This window comes from Microcaecilia unicolor, chromosome 8 (genome assembly GCF_901765095.1).
Source record: "Microcaecilia unicolor chromosome 8, aMicUni1.1, whole genome shotgun sequence".
Taxonomy (NCBI): domain Eukaryota; kingdom Metazoa; phylum Chordata; class Amphibia; order Gymnophiona; family Siphonopidae; genus Microcaecilia; species Microcaecilia unicolor.
The window spans coordinates 174,388,428-174,416,141 of NC_044038.1; the positions used below are offsets into that span (position 1 = coordinate 174,388,428).

The 27,714-nt window shown below is 48.0% G+C and overlaps 1 protein-coding gene across 3 annotated transcripts; it reads left to right on the forward strand.

Annotated features, from left to right (window-relative positions):
* Positions 1-80: 80 nt before the first annotated feature.
* Positions 81-27,714, forward strand: GNPDA1 (glucosamine-6-phosphate deaminase 1). 3 transcript variants are annotated; one of them, XM_030211986.1, is made up of 7 exons: positions 81-187; positions 586-722; positions 2,272-2,373; positions 4,303-4,485; positions 21,271-21,455; positions 23,971-24,145; positions 26,129-27,714. In XM_030211986.1, exons 2-7 carry the CDS (start codon positions 599-601, stop codon positions 26,227-26,229), a joined length of 870 nt encoding a protein of 289 aa, XP_030067846.1. In that variant the 5' UTR covers positions 81-187; positions 586-598; the 3' UTR covers positions 26,230-27,714. The 3 variants fall into 3 exon arrangements, with proteins under 3 accessions (XP_030067846.1, XP_030067845.1, XP_030067844.1); XM_030211985.1 differs by having other exon boundaries at positions 121-187; positions 554-722; XM_030211984.1 differs by having other exon boundaries at positions 144-209.

Sequence of the window (27,714 nt, forward strand, 5' to 3'; positions counted from 1 at the left end):
CTCCTCTGACGCAACTTCCCGGTTAAGGAGGTTTAGCGCAAGGAGATTGGATGATCCAAGACCGGGAAGGTTGCGGCTGCGCTGAGTCTGAGGCAATTTCCGGCAAGGCGGGATGTAGAGGAAGAGAGGAGCAGGGGACGGGGCAGCGGAGAAGGAAAGTTGTGGGACTGTTAGTGGGCGACCTCGGGTATGAGCTTGACCGGGCAGAGGTGCCGTATCGCAGGGCTTGTTCATTGCAATCTCAGTGCTTATCTAGTTGCAGAAGTTGCTGCTTTCTAGTGTAGTTGTAAAGTTTTGTATAAATCTGAGGGAAGTTTTGCTGCTTCTTTATTGAACTAACTCAATATATGAGAAAACAGCGCTAGAATCCTGAAGTGAAGCATCCATTTTCTCCTTATGATAGGAGAATTTGAAGTGCTCTGTATCCTTATCCCAATTTCATGCGACCCTGTTATTTTACCTGTCACAATGCATCAATTTCTTGATATTTACGTTTATTTTTTTTAAACTAAAGTTGGACAGACTGGTGTATGTGAACTCTATTGGTCTTTAGGTATTAACTGTTGGTGTCACGTGTTTTTAAAGTGGACAGGACATAATGAAGCTAATAATTCTGGAAAATTATGACCAGGCCAGTGAATGGGCTGCCAAGTACATTAGGAATCGGATCATTCAGTTTAATCCAGGCCCAAATAAGTACTTCACTTTGGGACTTCCCACAGGTGGGTAAGAAAAGCAAATCAAACCACATTGGGCTAGATTTACTGAAGTGTGCAAATGCATTTTGAAATAGATCTTATTGCATAAAAAAGGGTACCTGCAGTAAATAATGAGGGACATTTTTGATATAATGTCTAAATCCGATTTGCGATGTTTTGTGAAGAAAGGGGCTTATCAGGGACTCAAGAAATGACTGCTACTCGGAGAGATAGAGGCTAGGTGACTGGCTAGGTATGTCCCAAGGACTGGCTTGAGAACCCCTGATTTATACCAATAAACTAGTACTGAGTCTGGGGGCTTAAAGTCTTTGTCACAGTATTTGACTGGGCCCCACCAGAGGATATAAGTGTTGCAGTGCAAGAACATATGTTTAATGGCCTTAGAGTGTGTGTGTGTGTGTGTATATATATATATATATATATATATGTCAGTCCATTGGTACCCCCTCTTCTCTGGTGCAGCCTGACAAGGTAGCTTCCTGGGACACATTCTAGACTCTTGATATACCGCCCTAACCTGTTTGTTCAAATAAGGTGGTAAAGCAAATTTTTATAAACATAAACATTGATTCAAAGGGATCATTTCCTTCAGAAATGTAGACTCAGGTTTACACTCATGTCGTTGAGCCCCTGGGAAGACACCCAGTCACTTCATTCTCCTCAAAAACACATGCAATAGCAAGCAATTTTACAGTAATATATATTTTATTTTCTCACAGTCTCTTTACAGACATGAAGGCAAGTTACCACCTAGAAGTCCCTGTGCCTGGGACACTTTTCTCAAAAATACAAGAATACAATTGCCCGTCAAAAAAACGGTATCTTGGGATAAAGGCACAAGAAATGTATTCAGAATATTCTCATTCCCTCCCTAGCTGCATGGAATGCACCAAGATTTGGTCCTGCTCAGTTTAGGCTCAAAATAAACTTCATGCAGTTTAACAGGACTCGGTCCAGTAGGATACATTTTCTTAGGTTTTCCTAACTCCTTGGGAACACTACTGGCTGAAATCCTAAAGATGCACCGTAGCTGGGTTCCCCAAGACTGCTTCTAAGCAAAGCTGTTTTAAACCCCAGGATGAATACAGTTCCAGAGCCCGTGGGGTCTGCTCATCTCTCAGATTTCCCATCTCTGGTTAGGATTAGGTAGCCCTGGTACCTCAGCCTTTTTTTCCCAAGGCTAGCTAGTCCTGGAGAGAAAGGAAGCTCCCTTCAGCTTCTCAGCTGCAAACACCAACCCCTCACTTTAAGCACCAAAACAGGGCCTTATATATTATCCAAAAGCTACAGATGGGAACCGTCTTGTACATAGCGAGGTGCAAAAGTCCAGTTCTATTATATCGCTTCCATTACTCTGAATACCTAGAAGCAGTGGCTCCAGATTTTCTCTCATCCTTTAAAAAAAAAAAAGGAAATTAGTGGCCTTGTTATACCAAGATTTGCCCAGTCTTTTGAAAGTGTTTTTGCCAGAATTTGCCACTGACCTCTTCATGGATGGTCATTACTAAGTATTAATTTATTAGTGAGTAAAGGTTTGTTTTGAAACTTTCAGGAAGTACTCCCCTAGGATGCTATCGAAAGCTGATTGAGTACCACAAGAATGGAGACCTTTCGTTCAAGTATGTAAAAACCTTCAATATGGATGAGTATGTAGGTGAGTCTTCTATGCAGTTAGACTGAGTTAAAATAGTAGTTTTTATTACAGCAAGTGATATTTCTTATCTCAGTAGTCTGTCTTTTTCAATATTAATTCTAATTGGTATCATAGCACACTCTCTGTGTGTCCAACTTGCACCTGTTAATTCCTCCTGCTCTAAGCTCTGCGATGTTGTTCCCTGTCGGCATCGCAGGATCTGAAACTCTTGATCATTTTGCCTCTCATTTTGTTTTCAAATGAAATGTCAGAAATTGATTAAGATACAGAAGTGCCTCCTGCCCTGTAACACTCATTCTATAATTTTGCACACATATGTTTTGTGCTTTACAGGCAAAAGAAGACCCATCAGTTTCATGTGTAATTTAATCACCTAATTAGGTACAAATTCACCCTATCGACCAATAATCTGTGATTAGTAGAATTAATTGGCTCTAATTTGTAGTTATGCTCGCAACCTCACCTTATATGCTATTCTGCATAACAGTGAGAGGGTTATGGGCATTGATTTAAAGAAAGTTAAAATGTTAAAATATTGACCTATGACGATTTGTGTGCAATTGGCTCAGCAGTAAAAACACTGATCCGCTCAAGCGGCACCACTTAGGTTAAAAAAAAACCCCTAAACCCCAATTTATATAAATAGTATAAGAGCTAGGTATATCACTGAAGATTTGGTATTTTAATATAGGCAAGTAGCTTTGTATATAAGTTATACACAGGTTTTGGCATCTTTATTTGAATGGCATGCACTGAAACGTCAATCAATACTCAGGGTACATTTTTGTAATGCAAGAAATGACGGTGCGATAGGGGTGGGAAATACCGCCGGGCTGTTGCAGTAGCCCGGTGGTACTTCCTGTATAGCAAGCGGTAAGCCCGTGTTGGGCTTACTGCCGCTTCGTAAAAGGAGCCCTGAATATCTACCCCCTTGTTTCTTGCATGGGAACATATGAAAAGGATTGTAAGTTTCAGGTAGACTGGCCAATTTAATTCTTCCTGCAAAACTCATGTTTGATCTATTCGTACTATACACCGCCTTGAGTGAATTCCTTCAAAAAGGTGGTAAATAAATCCTAATAATAATAATACATAATAATAAGGTGAGGTTGCACCATGGAGCAGTGCCTCTGTATCACTCCATGGTGCGACCTCATCTTGAGTATTGCATTCAGTTCTGGTCATCATATCTCAAAAAAGATATAGCAGAATTAGAAAAGGTTCAAAGAAGAGCGACCAAAATGATAAAGGGGATGGAAGTCTTCCAGTATAAAGAAAGGCTAAAGAGGTTAGGGCTCCTCAGCTTGGAAAAGAGACGGCTGGGGGGGGGGGGGGGGGGGGGATATGATTTGAGGTCTATAAAATCCTGAGTGGTGTAGAACAGGTAGAAGTGAATTGATTTTTCATTCTTTCGAAAAGTACAAAGACCAGGGTACACACGATGAAATTACATGGAAATACTTTTAAAACAAATAGAAGGAAATATTTTTTCACTCAAAGAATAGTTAAGCTCTGGAACTCATTGCTGGCGGATGTGGTTAGTGTGTCTGGGTTTAAAAAAGGTTTGGACAAGTTCCTAGAGGAAAAGTCCATAGTCTGTTATTGAGATGGACGTGGGATAAGCCACTACTTGTCCTGGGATTGGTAGCATGGCATGTTGTTACTAATTTGGTTTGTGCCAGTCACTTGTGACCTGGATTGCACACTGTTGGAAGCAGAATACTGAACTAGATGGACCATTTGTCTGACCCAGTATGGCTATTCTCTGGTGTGGTTTGGACATGCTGTCTTTCTGGCCCACAAAGCAATTTACACCTGTTCAGACATAAACATTTTTTAGAGCCCAGCACTGTATAGCACACTTGTGTTTTTAAAGATTAATTTTCATTTTGCTTATACAAAAGATAAGAGGTGTTTTGTGTGCCACAGGACTGCCCCGGGATCACCCAGAGAGCTATCATTCCTTCATGTGGAGCAATTTTTTCAAGCACATGGACATCGCTGCAGAGAATGCACACATACTGGATGGAAATGCAGAAGATCTGCAGGTGGAATGTGACAATTTTGAAGCTAAAATTAAAGCTGCTGGTGGAATAGAACTTTTTGTTGGAGGTAATCATAAATATTCATTTTATTAATTTAAAATTGTTTTTAAGGTGTCTACCTAGGAAATTGGAAAGTTGCCTAATCCAGATGCAAATGTCAAACCACACAGGATACATATGGCACTTAGTAAGACTAATAAATGGTCTTAAAAGTGTTTCTTGTTATCAGAGGATAGGAGACAACTTAAAGGATTTGGTAGTGGTTTTAAATATTCTGTAGATATGGAAAGTTGGAATTGTAGAGGTTATTTCTGGATTTCCACTGCAGAAAACAAAAGCTTGTAGGTAGGGCCTTGTGCTTAGTAGAATATAATTTTGGGGGGAGAAGGGGTTGTTGTAAATAATTTTTTCAACTTAATTTTATTGGTGCACTCAAGTGTACAACATTAACAAGCTTATTTTCGAAAGAGAAAGGCGCCCATCTTTTGACACAAATCAGGAGATGGGCGTCCTCCCAGGGTCGCCCAAATCGTCATAATCGAAAGCTGATTTTTGGCGCCCTCAACTGCTTTCCGTTGCGGGGACGACCAAAGTTCACAGGGGCGTGTCGGAAGCATAGCGACGGCGGGACTGGGGTGTGTTAACACATGGGCGTCCTCGGACAAGAATGGAAAAAAGAAGGGTGTCCCTGACGAGCACTTGGCCGACTTTACTTGGTCCATTTTTTCTTGCGACCAAGCCTCAAAAAGGTGCCCGAACTGACCAGATGACCACCAGAGGGAATCGGGGATGACCTCCCCTTACTCCCCCAGTGGTCACTAACCCCCTCCCACCCTAAAAAAAAACTTTAAAAATATTTTTTGTCAGCCTCAAATGTCATACTCAGCTCCTGGACAGCAGTATGCAGGTCCCTGGAGCAGTTTTAGTGGGTGCAGTGCACTTCAAGCAATCGGACACAGGCCCATCCCCCCTCTACCTGTTACACTTGTGGTGGTAAATGTGATCCCTTCAAAACTCACCAGAAACCCACTGTACCCACATGTAGGTGCCCCCCTTCACCCCTTAGAGCCATAGTAGTGTTGTACAGTTGTGGGTAATGGGTTTTTTTTTTTTTTGGGGGGGGGGGGGGTTGGGGGGCTCAGCACCCAAGGTAAGGGAGCTATGCACCTGGGAGCAATTTCTGAAGTCTACTGCAGTGCCCCCTAGGGTGCCCGGTTGGTGTCCTGGCATGTGAGGGGGACCAGTGCAGTACGAATGCTGGCTCCTCCCACTACCAAAGGGCTTGGATTTGGTCATTTCTGAGATGGGCGTCCTCGGTTTCCATTATCGCTGAAAACCGGGGACAAGCATCTCTAAGGATGACTATCTCTAAGGTCGACCTAAATGTTGATATTTGGGCGTCCCCGAACATATTATCAAAACAAAAGATGGCCGCCCATCTTGTTTCGATAATACAGGTTTCCCCACCCCTTCATCGGGACGTCCTGCGAGGACGTCCTCAGGAAAACTTGGGCGCCCCCTTTTGATTATGCCCCTCTACACTTCTCAATTTTATAAATTAGCATTCCCTCATCTCCCACCCCTTCAATTAATCAGCTAATTCCCAATAGCATACAGAGAACCCCTTAAAAACCCTTTGCTTGTCCACATTCTTAAAAAAAATGTCATTGGGGGTCTTTTTTAACAGTTTGATAACTTGGTGCAAGTTATTTTAACCGAATAATTTTAAAAGCAGTTGAACCAAAATTACTCTGAATGATGGAAGATTTACTTATTACAGATATGATTTTCCATTCCAGTGGGGGAAGATCCAGTATCACAGTGTGTTTTTAAGAGCTCATTTTGCCCAGCACCTTGCTCTATATTTGTCTGTTGCAGAGATCTGCAAAATGGTGTTTTCCATAGCATTATGGTTCGAGCTTCTTCCATTCTATCATTTTATGAGGGTGAAGATTGTCTGTCTGTCTTTGGAGGTTATAATAACCTCTTACTAGACCATCATAAGAAATTATTCAGGGCTATTTGTTCTCCTGGACTTCAGATCACCTGCCCCTTTTTTAGGTGGCAATAATGAACCTCACTCCTAAGCCAGGGTATGCGAAGTATGACCTCAGTCTGTCAAATTTACTGCTAATGCTTGCTGAAGAGGGCTTCCTTCTGGAGTTCGTAAGATGTAATGTGGATAGGCAGTTTTATCCAGGTGCACATGGAAGTTCTTTTTGATCAAGCCTGCGGCACCCAAAACATTGAGAAATATTTCTGTATGTTTCTGCCACATTTTCTTGGTCCCAGACTGCATCTTTTGTTACTTGAGGATCTTCTATATCTCTCCACACAATTCACTGAGTAATCGCTTGGGACCGACATCTCTATAATCAATGCTATTCTGGTGTTTTTTATTTATTTAGAGCATTTATATCCCATACTAGTAAAAAAGCCCCGTTTCTGATGCAAATGAAATGGGGGCTAGCAATGTTTTCTTCTGTGTGCATGTGGGAGTGTGTGTGTCCCTGCCCTCTGGCCTCTCTCCCCTCCCCCCTCTGAGTCCTTCACTGTTACAGAGCCAGCGATTTGATTTCGTGCTCTGCTGTTTTCCTTCACTGACTGTGTTACAGAGAGGGCGGGGCAGACACTCATAGGGAAACCGGATATCTCGCCCCCTTCACACTTCCGGCTGGAGGCTTCATAGAACGTTGGTGTTGCTTTTTATATAGAGAGATTTTCCCACCCATGGGCAGGCTCAATGTGGCTTACATCAGTTTAAAAAGGCATACAGCAGTGTAAAAAGGCTTCCATATCATCATGCTGATCAATCCATAGACTGGTGGGTTGTGTCCATCTACCAGCAGGTGGAGATAGAGAGCAATCCTTTTGCCTCCCTATATGTGGTCATGTGCTGCCGCCGGAAACTCCTCAGTATGTTCTGTATCTCAGCAGGTGGTGGTCACACACAGCAGCAGCTCTGGCTAGGCCTCCAAGCCTAATTTTTAGGTTTTGTTGAGTGCCTGGGGTTGAGGGCTCTTCTTGAGCAAGTGCAAACCTGGTGGCGCCAGGTCCCTCCTTTTCTCCCCCTTCCCGCTGGCTCCGTTAAAAAAAAAAAAAAAATTTTGGACGTCCTTAAGGGCGTTTATTTCGACGTTTATTTAAACGTTTATTGCAGCTACTCACTGGGACACCAGGTCGATACAGCTCGGAGCGAGAAGCAGGTAATTTTTACCTTTTTATAGCGGGCAGGGGGTTCCCTGATTGATCTCCTCGTGGCCTATGGCGTCGGAGGGCGAGGGCGCGAAGAATCGCTCCCCGGACCGCGTGTGCGCTTCTAGCGGGGATGCGGGGGTTTTAAAGTCTGCTTCGCCCTTGTTGGGTGTCAGTTTGGAGGCCGGTCAGTGTCCCGGGTCTTCCTCCGGCGCGGCGGTTTTTCCCGCCATAAACGCCCATCCCCCGCTGCTCGCCTCCGCCATCTTGGCCGGCCACTCTGCTTGGACGGCTTCTTCTTGGGCCGCCCTTGAGCTGGGAGACGTTCATGCCATGGCCGCCCTTGATTTGGGCGACTGCAAAAAAGCGGCTAAAGTTAAGCGCCGTTCTTCCCGCGTGGCTCCTTCGCGGAGTGTCGCACCGGACGCCATCTTGGATGTGCAGCATGTTGCTCCCCCGCTCTTGCGAGCGCCGGTTGAGGGTGCGTCTAGGGCTGTGGCCCAGGCTGCTGAAATACACAGTCTGGGGGTTTTCTCCCCCGAGTTTATTTTGCTGCTCCATCAGGCTTTCCTTATGCAAAACGCTGCCCCTTCTCCCTTGTCCGATAACGGGGTTGAGGCCCCCGGAAGTAAACGCCCTCGGGCGGATTCCCAGGCCTTAGAGGACGCTGTTTCTTCTGATGTAGATGAGGGCAGCGTATCTGAGTTCTCCCAACGGTCCTTTGGGGATTCCTTGGAGGAGACGGATTCCCGCTCGGATGGAGCGGATGACCCCTCTGCAGCGCGGATCTTTCGCTCAGAGGATTTGCCCAACCTGTTACTGCAGGCCATGAGCATTTTGAAGATTTCCTCGCCAGAGGACGTCTCTCCCTCAGCCCCTGTTGGCTCTGCCATTATGCTGGGGACGAAGCGCCCGCCTAGAACCTTCCACGTGCATGATGCCATGCACACCTTAATTTCGGCTCAATGGGATGTCCCGGAAGCGAGCCTCAAAGTGGCTAGGGCTATGTCCCGCCTCTATCCTTTGCCTGAAAGTGAACGTGAGGCCTTTCTTTGGCCTACCGTGGATTCTTTAATCACTGCGGTGACTAAGAAGACGACGTTGCCGGTGGAAGGTGGCACGGCCCTAAAGGACTCCCAAGACAGAAGATTGGAAGCGTCTTTAAGGTCGTCCTTCGAGGCGGCTGCCTTAAGTTTGCAGGCCTCAGTTTGCGGCTCCTATGTGGCCAGGGCGTGCCTGACGATGGTGCAGCGGGCTTCCCCCTCAGATCCTTCCTTGAGGGCTGACTGGCCGGCCCTGGAATCGGGCTTGGCTTATTTGGCAGACCTACTGTATGATGTCTTGAGAGCCTTGGCTAAAGGCATGGCTCAGACAGTCTCTGCGCGGCACTGGCTTTGGCTGAAACATTGATCTGCGGACCACACCTCTAAGTCCCGCCTGGCTAAGTTGCCTTTTAAAGGCAAGCTGCTCTTTGGGGTCGAGCTGGACAAAATCGTGACCGATCTCGGCACGTCTAAGGGCAAGAGGTTACCAGAGGTCAGGGCTCGGGCCAGTGCTCGCCCCGGTATCTCCAGAGGACGGTTTCAAGAAGCCCGTCGGTACCGCCCGGGCAAGTCGGGCTCCTCTGCCCCCCTCTTCCTTCAAAAGGAACTTCTCCCCCAAGCAGCATTCCTTTCGCAGAGACCGCCGTCCCGGAGGTGCTCCCTCCGGTCCTTCCCCAGGGTCTCGTACCCAATGACGGGGCCTTGGTCCACGCCCCAGTGCAGATTGGAGGACGGCTGTCCTCGTTTCTGGGCGAGTGGACCAAAGTAACTTCAGACGCTTGGGTGCTGGAAGTCATCAGAGACGGCTACAAGTTAGAGTTCTGCCGACCCTTAAGAGACGGGTTTGTACTCTCTCCCTGCAAGTCTCCGGTCAAAGCTGTGGCAGTGCAGCAGACCTTGGACAACCTGATCCGCCTGGGTGCGGTCGTTCCGGTGCCAGAAAATCAGACTGGCAAGGGACGTTACTCCATTTACTTTGTGGTACCAAAGAAAGGAGGTTCTGTCCGGCCTATCCTCGACCTCAAAGGGGTCAATCGGGCCTTGAAAGTGCGGCACTTTCGCATGGAGACTCTCCGCTCTGTTATAGCGGCAGTGAAGGCAGGAGAGTTCTTGGCTTCCTTGGACATCAAGGAAGCGTACCTGCATATTCCCATCTGGCCTCCTCATCAACGCTTTCTGCGTTTTGCAGTTCTGGGCCGACACTTCCAGTTCAGAGCCCTCCCTTTCGGGTTGGCTACTGCTCCGCGGACCTTCTCCAAAGTAATGGTGGTCATCGCGGCCTTCCTGCGAAAGGAAGGAGTACAAGTCCATCCTTATCTGGACGACTGGTTGATCCGAGCCCCCTCTTATGCAGAGTGCGGCAAAGCTGTGGACCGGGTGGTTGCTCTTTTGAGCTCCCTGGGGTGGATCATCAACTGGGAGAAGAGCCAGCTGCGCCCGAATCAGTCCCTGGAGTATCTGGGAGTTCGATTCGACACCCAAGTGGGCAGAGTGTTCCTGCCAGACAATCGGATTGTCAAGCTTCAGGCTCAGGTGGACCAGTTCCTAGTAGCCTCTCCTCTTCGGGCTTGGGACTATGTGCAGCTGTTGGGCTCTATGACGGCCACGATGGAAGTAGTGCCCTGGGCCAGGGCTCATATGAGACCACTACACACACTCTCTGCTGCAGCGCTGGACTCCGATGTCGGAGGATTATGCTGTGCGCCTTCCCTTGGACCCAGCAGTGCGCAAGGCGCTGAGCTGGTGGATGCAGACAGACAAGTTGTCTGCAGGAATGCCTCTGGTGACCCCGGAGTGGATTGTCGTCATGACGGACGCCTCTTTGTTGGGCTGGGGAGCCCACTGCTTGGGAAGGATAGCGCAGGGGCTCTGGTCTCCTGCAGAGGCAAAGTGGTCTATCAACCTCCTGGAACTCAGAGCCATTTGGTTGGCGCTTTTGGAGTTCATCCCGGTACTGGCGTTGAAGCCAGTACGGGTCCTGTCGGACAATGCCACGGCTGTGGCCTATGTCAACCGCCAGGGAGGTACCAAGAGCGCCCCTCTAGCCAAGGAGGCCATGAATCTATGCCAGTGAGCGGAAGCGAACCTGGAACAGCTGTCAGCGGCCCACATTGCCGGAGTCATGAATGTCAAGGCGGACTTTCTCAGTCGCCATACGTTGGAGCCCGGAGAGTGGCAGCTATCTGCTCAGGCGTACTTGGACATCACGAAGCGCTGGGGCCAGCCGAGCCTAGATCTGATGGCGTCATCGGCCAATTGCCAAGTGCCGCGCTTTTTCAGCAGAGGACGGGACCCTCGATCCCTGGGAGTAGATGCTCTTCTCCAACAGTGGCCGACACAAGAGCTTCTCTATGTGTTCCCGCCTTGGCCCATGTTGGGCAGGGTGCTAGACTGGGTGGCAAAGCATCCGGGCCGGATAATCCTGGTGGGTCCGGACTGGCCCAGACGTCCCTGGTATGCGGACTTGATCAGGCTCTCAGTCGACGATCCTCTGCGGCTGCCAGTGGAGCAGGGCCTGTTACATCAGGGTCCCGTGGTGATGAAGGATCCCTCCCCCTTTGGTCTTACGGCCTGGCTATTGAGCGGCAGCGTCTGAGAAAGAAGGGCTTCTCAGACAAGGTCATCGCCACTATGCTGAGAGCGAGGAAGCGCTCTACTTCTACTGCTTACGCCAGGGTTTGGCGTATCTTTGCAGCGTGGTGTGAAGCAGGCTACTACTACTACTACTACTACTATTTAGCATTTCTATAGCGCTACAAGGCATACGCAGCGCTGCACAAACATAGAAGAAAGACAGTCCCTGCTCAAAGAGCTTACAATCTAATAGACAAAAAATAAATAAAGTAAGCAAATCAAATCAGGCTCACTTTCTCCCTTCACTGCTCCAATTTCTTCAGTGTTGGCGTTCCTGCAAGAAGGTCTGGAGAAAGGCCTGTCGCTCAGTTCCCTTAAAGTCCAGGTAGCGGCTCTGGCTTGCTTCAGGGGCCGCCTGAAGGGTGTTTCCCTGGCTTCGCAGCCAGATGTGGTGCGCTTTCTCAAGGGAGTTAATCACCTGCGCCCTCCTCTGCACTCAGTGGTGCCTGCGTGGAATCTCAACCTGGTGCTAAGAGCATTGCAGAAGCCGCCTTTTGAACCCTTGTCGAGGGCATCTCTGAAAGACCTGACGTTGAAAGCAGTCTTTTTGGTGGCTATCACTTCAGCCAGAAGAGTTTCCGAGCTCCAGGCGCTCTCATGTAGAGAGCCTTTTCTGCAGTTCACTGAGGCAGGAGTGACTATTCGCACAGTGCCTTCCTTCCTGCCCAAGATTGTTTCTCGCTTCCATGTGAATCAGCAGCTCTGTCTCCCTTCCTTTCGTAGGGAGGACTACCCAGAGGAATACTCTGCTCTCAAATATCTGGATGTGAGACGTGTCATCATCAGATACTTGGAAGTGACCAATGATTTCCGGAAATCGGATCATCTGTTTGTCCTGTTTGCAGGTCCTCGTAAGGGTCTGCAGGCTGCTAAGCCTACAGTGGCAAGATGGGTCAAGGAAGCCATTGCAGCGGCTTATGTGGCCGCGGGGAAGGTGCCGCCTATCCAGCTAAAGGCTCACTCCACTAGAGCTCAGGCGGCCTCGATGGCAGAGGCTGGGTCCGTCTCCTTGGAAGAGATTTGCAAGGCGGCAACTTGGGCTTCGGCCCATACCTTCTCCAGGCATTACCGCTTGACTGTGGCTGCTCGGGCGGAGGCCCGGTTTGGAGCTTCAGTGTTGCGGTCAGGGATTTCAATGTCCCGCCCTGGGTGAGTACTGCTTCGGTACATCCCACCAGTCTATGGATTGATCAGCATGATGATATGGAAGGTAAAATTATGTATCATACCTGATAATTTTCTTTCCATTAATCATAGCTGATCAATCCATAGCCCCTCCCAGATATCTGTACTGTTTATATTCTGGTTGCATTTCAGGTTCAAGTTTAGTCTTCAGTTCCTGTTCAGGAGGACTTCGTGTTCAAGTTTTTCAATTAATTCTTCAAGAGTTGAGACGAGTTTGTGTTACAGTGAGCTGCTGCATTCCTCTCCCCTCCGTTTTACGGGGCTGGATTGAGACTTAAATTCTGCCGGCGCTCCCTAGGGCAGTTTTGTACCCCTCCCGCTTCGGCGGTGTTAGGGTCAGTCAGCTCCTCCCGCGGTTGCGGTTGCAGGATAAGCCAGATCCCCCCGCATTGGCGGGTGTGGTGTCCCTCCCCCGCTCCGCGGGGATGAGCTGGACGGATTCCCCTCCCCCACTTGTGTGGGGATGAGCTGGGTTAATTCCCCTCCCCCGTTTCGGCGGTGGTGAGCTGGGCAGAGTGTCCCTTCGTGGGTGTAATTCTCTAAGTGCTGAGTCCTGCGGATGGAGCTTGGATATCGACATACTGAGGAGTTTCCGGCAGCACATGACCACATATAGGGAGGCAAAAGGATTGCTCTCTATCTCCACCTGCTGGTAGATGGACACAACCCACCAGTCTATGGATTGATCAGCTATGATTAATGGAAAGAAAATTATCAGGTATGATACATAATTTTACCTTACATCAATCTAGTAACAAACAAGATATATTTAGGTTGAAGTAGTTGGTGAGTAATGACAGAGGGGAAGAAAAGAGAAAGGTGTAAAAGAGTACAATATATCCGTATAACAGTTCAGGAGTCACTAATGCAATGCGGGACTTTAGCGTAAGCTTTTCTAAATAAGGTGGTCTTCAGTGATATTCTGAAAGTCAGTTGATCGTAAGTAGCTTTTACTGATTTTGGTAAACCATTCCACAATCGAGCACTGATATAGGGAAAGGTAGATGCGTAACTGATTTTATACTTGAGGCCGGTACATATGGGGTAGTGGAGATTTAAATACGAACGAAAAGATTTGTAAGAATTCCTGGGTGCTAAGTTGATAAGATTATCCATATAAGCTGGAGCTTCGCCGTAGAGGATTTTATGCACCAGGGTGCAAATTTTAAATGTTTTACGATCCTTGACAGGTAGCCAGTGCAGTTTTTCAGGTAATGGTCTGAAACTGTCGAACTTCGATTTACCATAGATCAGTCTTGCAGCTGTATTCTGGACAGTTTGTAATTTTTTGAGAAGCATTTCTGTGCACCCTGGCATAGATTCCATTGCAGTAATCAAGATGACTTAAAACTAGCGAGTGCACTAAATTGCGAAATACTTCTCTAGGAAAATAAGGTTTTATACGTTTTTTTTTTCCAAAGAGAGAAGAATGCCTTTTTGATGGTAGTGTTTGTTTGTTCCACCAGTGTTAGATTTCTATCAAGTAAGACTCCTAGAATTTTCAGAGTCTCAGAGATTGGTAGGAGAAGCTCAGGAGTAAAGGTGGAGGGTTTGAACTTGTTATAGAGTGAGGTGAGTAGAAGGCAATGAGTTTTCTCTGTGTTGAGTTTGAATTTAAAGGAGTTAGCCCAAGCACGCACGGTGTGCAATCCAAGTCTGATTTTGTCAGCTATTTCAGTTAAGTCGTTTCTAAAAGGAGTATAGATTGTGATGTCATCCGCGTAGATGAATGGATTGAGACCAAGTTTGGAAAGAGCTACAGCTAGAGGAATTAGCATTAAGTTGAATAGTAATAGGGAAAGAGGCGAGCCCTGCGGCACACCACAGTCGGCTATCCAGGAAGGTGACAAACTTGCGTTGGAGTTAACTTGGTAGGCTCTGGAGGTTAAAAAGCCTTTTATCCATTTTAGTACATTTCCGCTGGTTCCAAAGTAATCAAGGAGCTGTAGCAGGATTTTATGGTTCACCATGTCAAAGGCACTTGACATGTCGAATTGTAAAAGTATAATGCTTTTTCCTACTGCTATTTCCAGTTTGACAGGAGTGTGACAAGCACAGTTTCTGTGCTATGGAGTGCGCGGAATCCTGACTGTGATTCATGCAAAATGTGAAACTTGTCCAGATACCCATTGAGTTGTTTGTTCACCATGCTCTCCATTAATTTTACAAAGAGTGGAATTGATGCAATTGGCCGATAGTTGGTAAGATCATTGCTTCTTTTCTTGGCATCTCTAGGAATAGGGGTGAGTAGTACATTTCCATAGTTTTCAGGGAAGATTCCATTACTAAGCATGAAGTTTAAATGCAGCATCAGATCAGTAATGATGCAGGTAGGTGCACATTTGAGTAAATAGTTTGGGCAAATATCCAGTTTGCAATATTTTCTGGAAAATCTGCGCAGCTCCTGCTTAACAGAATCAACTGTCAGAGGTGTAAAGAGTGAAAACGTTCGTTCTCCGAGGACAAGCAGGCTGCTCACGACTGGGTGACGTCCGCGGCAGCCCCCACCAACCGGAAAAAAGCTTCGCGGGACGGTCGGCACGCAGGGCACGCCCACCGCGCATGCGCGGCCGTCTTCCCGCCCGTGCGCGACCGCTCCCGCCAGTTCCTTTTTTTTCCGTGCCTGGAGAGAGTCGTGCTTTGCCGCTCTCTCTACTTCAGCCGCCGGATTCTTGCGATCGCGTATACGCGGATCGCGCTTCGTTAATTTAATTTAATTTCCTTTTATTATCTTTTCTTTTTACAAAAAAAAAAAAAAAAAAAGACTGCGCGTGTGGAGCACGCGCTCCCCTTTTCCCTCGCTTCCAGCGGGGACGCTACATTGCGGCCTAGTGGTCGCTCGGTCGTTTATTTTTTCGTGGTGTGATTTTAGCCACCATTGACGACTTTGACTTCGCCGACGCGATTTTTCCGTCGATGTCCTCGAAGGTCCCGAGTGGGCAGCGACCCCAGGAGAACAGGTCCCGTCGGCCCGCCGGTTCCGCCGGTGAGAGTGGGGTTGAGAGGCCGCGTGGGCAGTCGGCCCCGGTCACTCCCTCAGCTCGTGAGCCACGGGACCGAACCCTGTCTGACCCGGTGCCTCGAGACCGAGGGGGATCGACCTCCTCCTCTTCCATGCCCTCCGGCGCCGGTGACGTGCATCGAAAGAAGGACAAAAAGCGTCGTCACCGGACGCCCTCGGTGCATCCTGAAGAGGAGTCGACGCCGAAGCGTCATCGTCGAGAGGAGAGGTCCCCGTCGGTGGTGGAGGTACCGACGCGTCGGGGTTCCGGCACCTCGGTGCCGTCTCCTGGCTCCCAGCAGCTTCCGGCACCGACACCCTTACCGGCCCCACCGCCTTTCCCGGCAGCGGGCCTGGACGAGTGCCTCAGAGCCATCCTTCCGGGGATCCTGGAAGGGCTGATGCGCCAGGCTGTGCCGATGACTGTGGCGCCGGCGAGCTCTAGCCCGGCGCCGGAGCTGTCGACACCGCCGCCGCTTGCGGTGCCGGTCTCGACTGCTACGCAGGTGGAGTCCCCGTCGACGTCGATGGAGGGAGCTCCGTCCCCGCCGGCGCGGGAGTCCACCGCTCGACGACACCGAGACCTCGGTGCCTCGACGTCGAGCCGGGCCCGGTACAGGACTCAGCTACATGAGCTAATGTCCGATACCGAGGATGAGGACTCGTGGGGGGAAGAGGAGGACCCTAGATATTTCTCCTCAGAGGAGTCTACGGGCCTTCCCTCGGACCCCACGCCTTCACCGGAGAGGAAGCTCTCACCTCCTGAGAGCCTCTCCTTTGCCTCCTTTGTGCGGGATATGTCGATCACCATTCCCTTCCCCGTGGTCTCTGTGGAAGAGCCGAGGGCCGAGATGCTCGAGGTCCTCGACTATCCATCACCACCTAGAGAGTCCTCCACGGTGCCGCTGCACAATGTCCTGAAGGAGACGCTGCTCCGGAACTGGGTGAGACCGTTAACTAACCCCACCATTCCCAAGAAAGCAGAGTCCCAGTACAGGATCCACTCCGACCCAGAGCTCATGCGGCCCCAATTGCCCCATGACTCAGCGGTCGTGGATTCTGCTCTCAAGAGGGCACGGAGTTCGAGGGATACCGCCTCGGCGCCCCCGGGGCGGGAGTCTCGCACTCTGGACTCGTTTGGGAGGAAGGCCTACCAATCCTCCATGCTCGTGACCCGCATCCAGTCATACCTGCTCTATATGAGCATCCACATGCGGACCAATGTGCAACAGCTGGCGGACCTGGTCGAGAAGCTCCCGCCGGAGCAGTCCAGGCCTTATCAGGAGGTGGTCAGGCAGCTGAAGGCATGCAGAAAGTTCCTGTTCAGGGGTATTTTTGACACCTGTGACGTGGCATCTCGTGCTGCGGCCCAAGGTATAGTGATGCGCAGGCTCTCATGGCTGCGCGCCTCTGACCTGGACAACCGCACCCAGCAGAGACTGGCCGACGTCCCTTGCCGGGGGGATAACATTTTCGGTGAGAAGGTCGAGCAGATGGTGGACCAACTGCATCAGCGGGAAACCGCTCTCGACAAGCTCTCCCACCGGGCGCCTTCAGCATCCGCCCCCACTGGTGGGCGTTTTTTCCCGGGCACGGCAGGCTGCACCCTATTCTTTTGCAAAGCGTAGGTACAACCAGCCGGCCCGAAGGCCTCGTCAGGCACAGGGACAGCCCCAGCGCGCTCGTTCCCGTCAACAGCGTGCGCCTAAGCAGCCCCCTGCGCCTCCACAGCAAAAGCCGGGGACGGGCTTTTGACTGGATCCACGGGAACATAGCCGCCCTACAAGTGTCCGTACCGGACGATCTGCCGGTCGGAGGGAGGTTAAAATTTTTTCACCAAAGGTGGCCTCTCATAACCTCCGACCAGTGGGTTCTCCAAATAGTGCGGTGCGGATACGCCCTGAATTTGGCCTCCCTGCCTCCAAATTGTCCTCCGGGAGCTCAGTCTTTCAGCTCCCATCACAAGCAGGTACTTGCAGAGGAACTCTCCGCCCTTCTCAGCGCCAATGCGGTCGAGCCCGTACCACCCGGGCAGGAAGGGCAGGGATTTCTATTCCAGGTACTTCCTTGTGGAAAGAAAACAGGGGGGATGCGTCCCATCCTAGACCTGAGAGGCCTGAACAAATTCCTGGTCAAAGAAAAGTTCAGGATGCTTTCCTTGGGCACCCTTCTGCCAATGATTTCAGAAAAACGATTGGCTATGTTCCCTGGATTTAAAGGACGCATATACTCACATACCGATACTGCCAGCTCACAGACAGTATCTCAGATTCCGCCTGGGCGCACGCCACTTTCAGTATTGTGTGCTGCCATTTGGGCTCGCCTCTGCCCCACGAGTGTTTACCAAGTGCCTCGTGGTGGTAGCGGCCTACCTACGCAAGCTGGGAGTGCACGTGTTCCCATATCTCGACGATTGGCTGGTCAAGAACACCTCGGAGGCAGGAGCCCTCCGGTCCATGCAGTGCACTATTCAACTTCTGGAGCTGCTGGGGTTTGTGATAAATTACCCAAAGTCCCATCTCCAACCGTCCCAGTCTCTGGAATTCATAGGAGCGCTGCTGAATACCCAGACGGCTCGGGCCTTTCTTCCCGAAGCGAGGGCCGCCAATCTCCTGGCCCTGGCTTCGCAGACCAGAGCGTCCCAGCAGATCACAGCTCGGCAGACGTTGAGACTTCTGGGTCATATGGCCTCCACAGTTCATGTGACTCCCATGGCTCGTCTTCACATGAGATCTGCTCAATGGACCCTAGCTTCCCAGTGGTTCCAAGCCACCGGGAATCTAGAAGATGTCATCCGCCTCTCCACCAGCTGCCGCACTTCACTGCTCTGGTGGACCATTCGGACCAATTTGACACTGGGACGTCCATTTCAAATTCCACAGCCCACGAAAGTGCTGACGACGGATGCCTCTCGCCTGGGGTGGGGAGCTCATGTCGATGGGCTGCACACCCAGGGTATGTGGTCCCTCCAGGAAAAGGATCTGCAGATCAACCTCCTGGAGCTCCGAGCGATCTGGAACGCACTGAAGGCTTTCAGAGATCGGCTGTCCTACCAAATTATCCAAATTCGGACAGACAATCAGGTTGCAATGTTTTACGTCAACAAGCAGGGGGGCACCGGATCTCGCCCCCTGTGTCAGGAAGCCGTCGGGATGTGGCGCTGGGCATGCCAGCACAGCATGCTTCTCCAAGCCACATACCTGGCAGGCGTAAACAACAGTCTGGCCGACAGACTGAGCAGAGTCATGCAACCGCACGAGTGGTCGCTCCATTCCAGAGTGGTACGCAAGATCTTCCGAGAGTGGGGCACCCCCTCGGTGGATCTTTTCGCCTCTCAGACCAACCACAAGCTGCCTCTGTTCTGTTCCAGACTTCAGACGCACGGCAGGCTAGCGTCAGATGCCTTTCTCCTTCATTGGGGGACCGGCCTCCTGTATGCTTATCCTCCCATACCTTTGGTGGGGAAGACCTTACTGAAGCTCAAGCAAGACCGCGGCACCATGATTCTGATAGCGCCCTTTTGGCCCCGTCAGATCTGGTTCCCTCTTCTTCTGGAGTTGTCCTCCGAAGAACCGTGGAGATTGGAGTGTTTTCCGACTCTCATTTCGCAGAACGACGGAGCGTTGCTGCACCCCAACCTTCAATCCCTGGCTCTCACGGCCTGGATGTTGAGGGCGTAGACTTCGCTGCGTTGGGTCTGTCTGAGGGTGTCTCCCGGGTCTTGCTTGCCTCTAGGAAGGATTCCACTAAGAAGAGTTACTTTTTCAAGTGGAGGAGGTTTGTCATTTGGTGTGAGAGCAAGGCCCTAGAACCTCGTTCTTGCCCTGCACAGAACCTGCTTGAATACCTTCTACACTTATCAGAGTCTGGCCTCAAGACCAACTCAGTAAGGAATCACCTCAGTGCGATTAGTGCTTACCATTATCGTGTGGAAGGTAAAGCCATCTCTGGAGAGCCTTTGGTCGTTCGATTCATGAGAGGCTTGCTTTTGTCAAAGCCCCCTATCAAGCCTCCTACAGTGTCATGGGATCTCAACGTCGTCCTCACCCAGCTGATGAAACCTCCTTTTGAGCCACTGAATACCTGCCATCTGAAGTACTTGACCTGGAAGGTCATTTTCTTGGTGGCAGTTACTTCAGCTCGTAGGGTCAGTGAGCTTCAAGCCCTAGTAGCTCATGCTCCATATACCAAATTTCATCACAACAGAGTAGTGCTCCGCACCCACCCAAAGTTCCTGCCGAAGGTGGTGTCGGAGTTCCATCTTAACCAGTCAATTGTCTTGCCAACATTCTTCCCCAGGCCGCATACCCGCCCTGCTGAACGTCAGTTGCACACATTGGACTGCAAGAGAGCATTGGCCTTCTACTTGGAGCGGACACAGCCCCACAGACAGTCCGCCCAATTGTTTGTTTCTTTCGACCCTAACAGGCTAGGGGTCGCTGTCGGGAAACGCACCATCTCCAATTGGCTAGCAGATTGCATTTCCTTCACTTACGCCCAGGCTGGGCTGACTCTTGAGGGTCATGTCACGGCTCATAGTGTTAGAGCCATGGCAGCGTCAGTGGCCCACTTGATGTCAGCCACTATTGAAGAGATTTGCAAGGCTGCGACGTGGTCATCTGTCCACACATTCACATCACATTACTGCCTCCAGCAGGATACCCGACGCGACAGTCGGTTCGGGCAGTCGGTGCTGCAGAATCTGTTTGGGGTGTAAATCCAACTCCACCCTCCAGGACCCGAATTTATTCTGGTCAGGCTGCACTCTCAGTTAGTTGTTCTTCGTAGGTCAATTTCTGTTGTAAACTCGCCGTTGCGAGGTTCAATTGACCTGGGTTCTTGTTTTGAGTGAGCCTGAGAGCTAGGGATACCCCAGTCGTGAGAACAAGCAGCCTGCTTGTCCTCGGAGAAAGGGTATGATACATACCTGTAGCAGTTGTTCTCCGAGGACAGCAGGCTGATTGTTCTCACCTACCCTCCCTCCTCCCCTTTGGAGTTGTGTGTTTCATCTTTTGCTAGTTATTCAACTGGCGGGAGCGGTCGCGCACGGGCGGGAAGACGGCCGCGCATGCGCGGTGGGCGTGCCCTGCGTGCCGACCGTCCCGCGAAGCTTTTTTCCGGTTGGTGGGGGCTGCCGCGGACGTCACCCAGTCGTGAGAACAATCAGCCTGCTGTCCTCGGAGAACAACTGCTACAGGTATGTATCATACCCTATCAGCTGGATGCTCTCCCAGACCAGGGTCTAGCCACTAATAAAATCACTTATCCCTAAATTGTTCTGCGGTAAGGAATTCTGTAACTTTATGATTTTTTCTCTTTCACCACTATATCTGGTTTTCTTGCATCCAGCTTTTTATCAGTCGGTATGTGGATGTCCCAGGTGATCATAATCTCTTTGTTTTCCACAGTTCTCTGAGGGTCATGATCCCAATGCTTTTCCGATACACAGTTGTAATGTATACAGAGTTTCCAATGAATGAGACGTGCCACCTTAGGTACGGTGAAGGGACCTATATGATGTTGAAAGCTCAAGTACATTAATCGCCATTTGGATAATTTATGTTATCCCAGTAAGAGACACCATATGTTACAAAGAATCTGGTTTCCTTCCAGACTAGTATATTTGTTAGAACTTTGGAAGTTGCATTGATACAGTAAGAAATGTTATATTTCAGTATCGTAGCCTATATCCTCTTCCTCCTCTGTCTGTGTGTTTCCTGGTCTGTTAGTTATCTTCTCATTTCTTGTGCCACATCACTCTGTGCTGACTTGCCTTCAATTCCCTTCCCTGCAGGCATTGGTCCCGATGGTCACATTGCCTTCAATGAACCAGGATCCAGCCTGGTGTCCAGAACCAGGGTGAAAACATTGGCCATGGACACTATCCTGGCCAACGCCAGATTTTTCGATGGCATTCTCTCCAAAGTTCCTACAATGGCATTGACTGTTGGCGTGGGTACCGTCATGGATGCTAGGGAGGTAGGGGAAAGATTTAGCAGGGTCTTGCCCTACACCATGCACCCTTTGATTTGTAAAACCAATTGCATGAATTACTGTTGTTTACATACTGGTTTGATTGTTTTTCTGAAGGCAATCCTTTGGTGAAAGTGAGAAGAAAAAAAAGGAGATTTTATTTTATTATGAGTTTTGATATTTCACAGCTCCCTGTGCCAAGGCACTTTACAAGAAACTTTGAACCTTGGTCACCTGTCTGCCAGGTCATTCCTCTAACCATGGGGACACGCCCTCTGTGATGATGATTTGATCTTGACTCTCATCTCTGAATGAAGTGTGGGTGTGGTCTGTGGATCAGCTGGGTGGAATTATCCTGTTAATAAGCCATGTCACAGTTCTTAGACGGAAAGTAATCATTTACTTTCACATGAGGCTGGAACTGTATTGTGCAGAAAATGAAATGTCTGTCCTGTGAAAAGCAGATTAGGGTCAGATTTCAACCAACACATTACCAAGAAAGTTCAAGTACAGGCTATCATTTTTTTTCCTTTAGAAAAATCTGTCCCTAACATCACAATGTCAAATGCTGTTTTAAGTTCAAATGTTGGCCAACATTTCAAATTTGATGATATTTACAGTTTTTACATTATTTTCTGTCATGTGTGAGGGACTGTGAGGACATGTAGGGTCCCTTTTTCTAAGCTGTGTTAAGCAGCTTATGTGGTATTTTCAGCTGGTAAAACAAACAAAAAAGTGGGCACACGCTTTGTGGATTCTCTATAGCTGGTATACAGCAGTGCAGGCCCACGCTGCTGTCTACTGTGCTAAAAAGGCAGTCTTTGCTTTAAAAATCCTGCATTAGCTGCCTAACACAGGAGTGAGTGAGATCTGGGCATGACATGGGTGGCTGTGACAGCACATGGGACCACCCATGCACTACCTGTCACAAGTGCCATTAGTGCTTGAGACTTGCAAACAAATTAACACAGAAACACTTTACTGCTTCCTGTGTAGCAGGTGGTAAGTACTCCCGCATTAACTCCATGTTAGCCAGTTAGTTGGTGCTAATGCGAATGCGCTAGTTGGTTAACACTTCCATACCCATTTCCTGCCTGGGACACCCCCCTCCCCCTGGGAAAAAACAATAGTGCACAATTAGTGTGTGTTGACGGGCAAATTACTGCAAAATGCTGTAGTGCGTTTTTTGCAGTAAACCTTTTTTTCTCCAAGTTAAAAGCACGTTAGTGCTTAATATGGTTTAGTAAAAGGGTCCCAAGTAGCTTTTTCTCGGTACTTCCAACTGAAATACTGGTTGTCAGCCCCAAGTGGGAGGGAAGAGTGGCCTAATGGTTAGTGCAGGGGTTGTGGACCTGGGGAACCAGGTTTGATTCCCGCTGCTGCCTGACGATCAGCAATGGTTTCAGATCCTGGGGAACTGGGTTCAGTTCCCTCTGCAGCTCCGTTTGACCCTGGGCAAGTCACTTAGCCCTCCGTTGCCCCAGGTACAATATATAACTTTGATTATGAGCCCAGGGACAGGGCAAAGTACCTGTAATAGATATTGTAAACCGCATAGTCATCTCAGGGATTACTTGCAGTATATCAAGTGCTAGAAATAAAATAAGTCCGGTCTGCTTGGGACACCCGTTCTAAATATCTGATCCTTATTTAAAGAAGGCATATGTCTTTCATTGGTCGATTCTAAGTCATTACTCAGTGCATCCGTTGTAAAAAATGTAAAACTAAAGTCCAAAACCAAACTTAAATGTTACAGAACACTTAGCATTTTTACACATCCAATGCCCGATGGAGGCTTTTGTTTCACTCTGCTTGTTGCTTCAGGGGCATGAACTCTTTCCAATGAATGTTCCTCTTCAGTTAGCATATCAGACATGATTACAAACTATATATGGGTCCAATATTCAGCTGGCGATGATCAGTGTTTGCTGACTGCTGCCGGCGTTAAACCTGGTAATTCAGTGCCAGGCCACATTGGGCTCTGGCATTGAATTTCTGTGTATAGGGATCCAGCTAAAATGTAGCCAGTTAAATGTGATATTTGGCACTTAACCAGCTCTGAAGAACTGCATAAAAATGTTTTATGTGATCCTATTTATGCGGTTATCTTAACTGATTAAGTGCTGACTCCACTCCAGGAATGTCCCCAAAATAGCTGGTTTCGGTTTGAGTGCTAACTGGGCATTTTCAGCGGCACTATCCAGTTCTTTTTTGTTTGTTTGTTTAATTGAAGTTATAACTCTTTATATTACAAACAGAATACAAGAATACCATAAGAAAAAAATAAAACACCTAATTCAAATACACCAGAAAACAGGTATCCAGCCCACATTCTGAAAAGCAGTGGCACTATCCAGTTAAGTGCTGGTGAAAATCCCTGGTTAGCCCTAGACAGGCGATTTTAAGTGGCTAGGAGAGGCTCCTGGCTGTTTAAATCATTTTGAATATCGGATCCTATATCTGTTTCCTTAAATACATTTAGCTTTTACTGTAGTTTTGACATCGTTCTCTTGCTGTGTAGGTCATGATTCTCATCACAGGAGCCCACAAGGCATTTGCCTTGTACAAAGCAATCGAGGAAGGTGTGAACCACATGTGGACAGTTTCTGCTTTCCAGCAGCATCCAAGCACAGTCTTTGTTTGTGATGAGGATGCCACACTGGAGCTGAGAGTTAAAACAGTTAAATATTTTAAAGGTACGCAGTGGAGTGCCCTTGTATGAACCATCCTAATAAAATTCACTGCTGCTCCCTTAGTGCAGTGAGGTGGTTTGTATAATGCTCTTGTCTGTTGCAAAATGTTCATCTATGAATAAATCACCTCAGTAGCTTAAAGTCTCTAATCAGTTGAAGAGGAAGGTTAATGTTTCAAGCACAGGAGGCCATGTCTCTAGCCACTGTAAAATGTAGTGGAATTTGTTTCAGTAAGGTGTGTCTGGCAGGAAAACTGGCCGAGTACAGCTAATACTACACACTGAGGGCCCGACGCACAAAGCTTACTGTGCTTGCAACGTTTTCTTTAGACTGGTTGGAGCCAGTCTAAAGCAAACATTTGTTAGCGTCTAATGCACAAAAGGTTTCTGTATTGCTTTAACCGTTTGCTGTAGCTGCTAGCAATAATCCAGTGCAAACGAATTACAGTGAGCTCATTAGAATTAAAATGAGCATTCTGTGCGATACACAGACGTTTCTGTGCAATGCACAGAAAGGAGGGCTAAAATTTTCCGGCAGGTCTGGAGCTGTCGTGTGAGGGTGACTTCTGGGAGGAGCACTCTGCTTGCATTTTTCAATTGCAAAAACCTGCCCAAAAGCAGAGAATAGCTTAGAGGGGTAGAGAAACAAGCAGACAGCCAATCGGCTGGAGGAAGCCCCTATGATGTCAGCTGGAGGAACTTTCAGCAAGGAGGAGATTCCCAAGCAAAATCATTGGAGGCAGCCTGAGGGAAGGCAAGTTAAGCTGCAGGAGGAAGGTGGAGCCAGCATCGGAGCACTGCAGGGGAAACGAGACAAGGGGGAAAGTGGAGCCAGCAAGTACTGCAGGGGAAAGGAGAGAATACAACAGTGGGATTCCTGGGCTTGCACAGAACATGAACACTTACCAAGAGATTGTTCTGCGCATATGCTAGGCGTTTTCCCTACCGAGCTGCTTGCTGAATTTACGTGAATCTCATTTGCATGTGATTTTCTTTGAGCATCGCTCGCTATTTCAAAATTGATAACTTGTACTGTGGATCTAAACGCACACGGTTTTAAGTGGGAACTTTTGAGTATTGGCCCCTGAGTCATTAACACGTGGGTGCTGCATTTGCACTCTGGTTATTGACAAGGATGTCTTGCAATTCCAGACATTAATCAAAAACTATTCCTTATAGGCGAAAGAACACTCCTTGTAAGGAACAGCTCTCTGTGCTGTACTCCGCTCCGCTCCAATGAACCCGCTTGTTCTATTCAAAGTACTTCTTACAAGAACCTTCTGATTACTGCAGCAGCAACTTCAATGTTTTGTTTTGATTTATATTTTTCAGGAGATCAGCCCTTCTCTAAGCTCATTCATTAGGGTGATGCCTACTGTTTTTGCTGTTAGGTTCTGACCGGGACAGGTCCGTTTTGTTATTATTACTGGCCAGAATCATGTTAGACCCAATCCAGAAATCCAAGGCTATTCTCTGTGTACATTAGCTCCCTGACTGGGGAATTTATATTCACAAGCCACTGTGCATATATACTGTTAAAATTAAGTAATGAAGTCTTGTCTGATTTGCTCCCTCCCGTTGTCCCTGGTTTGCTGAAATTCTTGTTGTTCTAGGGTCGGAGTGGGCTGGAACCTACTGCATTTCATCAGTCCCATTGATGGATTCTTGATAATACAGCCTCTCTATGCTACAACCAAAATAGTTTAGATTGTGGTTACTGCACGTCATTAGGGGTCCCCTCCATTAGCCAGTCCCTCTTAAAAAAAAAAAAAAAAAAATCCTTCTTTCCTTCCATCCCAGTGTCGCTGGGGTTTGAGCCCATCGCTTCTACATCTGCACCTTGCTGCTTTTGTTCCTTCTCCCCCCCCCCCCCCCCCCCCCACCTTTCATTCCTTGCTTCATAGGAGACCTGAGCTTACACAGTAGAGCCTGCTGCCACCAAGCTCTACTTATTTTTCCTCTTTTTATTTTTTTTTCATATGTTTAGGTTTGATGCATGTTCACAACAAACTTGTGGATCCTCTCTACAGCATGAAGGAGAAAGGGAATGAAATGAATCCCGCTCTAAAGAAGCCGTACAGCGACTGAGCTGTTCAAAGTAGCCCGATTCACGACGATGTCCAGATGAAGAGATGTCTTCATTTGAATTTTGTAAAATTGAAGGCTGGATTATGTTCCTGGACCCTCAGAAATAACTTTGTCTTCCCTCGGTTGATTCTTTTTAACAATGTAATCTCAGGCTGGAAACTGTAGAATCACGATATATTGTACAGAGATGCCTTCAACAATTGGAATTGCAGATAGTAATGGGGGAAAATAAGCAGATTTTTTATGTATTTGCCCATTGACCAAATCTCTGCACAGATAAACACCCTTTACTCTTAAATTGAATTTCTATGTGACTCTTGCGCACTTGATCCTTTTTCTAACATATATGTATATATACACGTATGTATATAATTTCATGGGTTGAAGTCATTTCACTCCTTTTAGAAAATCGCATTTTTCTATCTGGTCCTTCTCTTCTAGCTGATAATTTGAATCAGTTTCTTTATAATGACACTTGACATTGGAAACCTTCTGAAAGGGATTTTACCACGGTGCTGCAATATGGCAGTGTTAATCTTAAATCAAGAGAGGACAGACCAGTCTGTGAGGAAAGGTTTCTTATTCCTCGTTGTCAGCTGGGAGGGAGGGCTTCAGTCTGTGGCCAGGAGATAGTAACCACTGTAGATCTATGTGGTTTTGTATCAGTTGACCTAAATAGATAAGATCTGAGTTCTGTGAAAGTACATGATATTTATAAATCAGAACATGACTGGCCACGAAACCAGTTGGGTTCTGTAAGTGTAAAATGTACTGAGAGTTTGCTGTGATCATTCCTGTAGCTTTTTGTAAGGGTTGTCACCCACACTCCAAGAAAATGTGAACACCTTTAGTGTAGGCCAGAAGATGGAGCATTTAGAGGGGTAATTTTGTAAGGGGGTGATTATAGGTACCCCCTTTAAATAAAAGCAATAGGTGCCTATATATTTTTATGAAATAGTAGTGTAATCAGCAGAAATCATTCCTACCTTGCAGGACCACAAATTTACACCTGCTCATATGCCAGTGAAAGTGTCTGTGCCTAGGTTATTCATGTATGGGCATAAATTTGTGTATTTGATATGTACTTGCAACCTCCACCCACACTCCACTCCTGTACACACCTACAAGCAATGTATGCACTGTCATATCAACAGATGTTATAGTCTGGCTATCGGAATTTATAACGGACCATATGCATACACCTGTGGCCCCATACATGTGAAAGCTGGTTCAGCACAGGAGCGTGTTGCAGATGATCTGCCTGTCTCACTACCTAATTCAGTATTACGATTATATTGACTTTGCATTTTCACCATCTCAAGTACTGTACTTGTCTGTCTGTCTGTCTGTCAGCCACTTTGGGCCATGTAATGTGTGTCCTCATCTCTGTAATCATGGTTTCCACTTGCTGGATCTCATGGAAGGTTTTCTTCTCCATTTTGAACAGTCATATTTTTCAATAAAATAACAACATGGAGTAAAAGA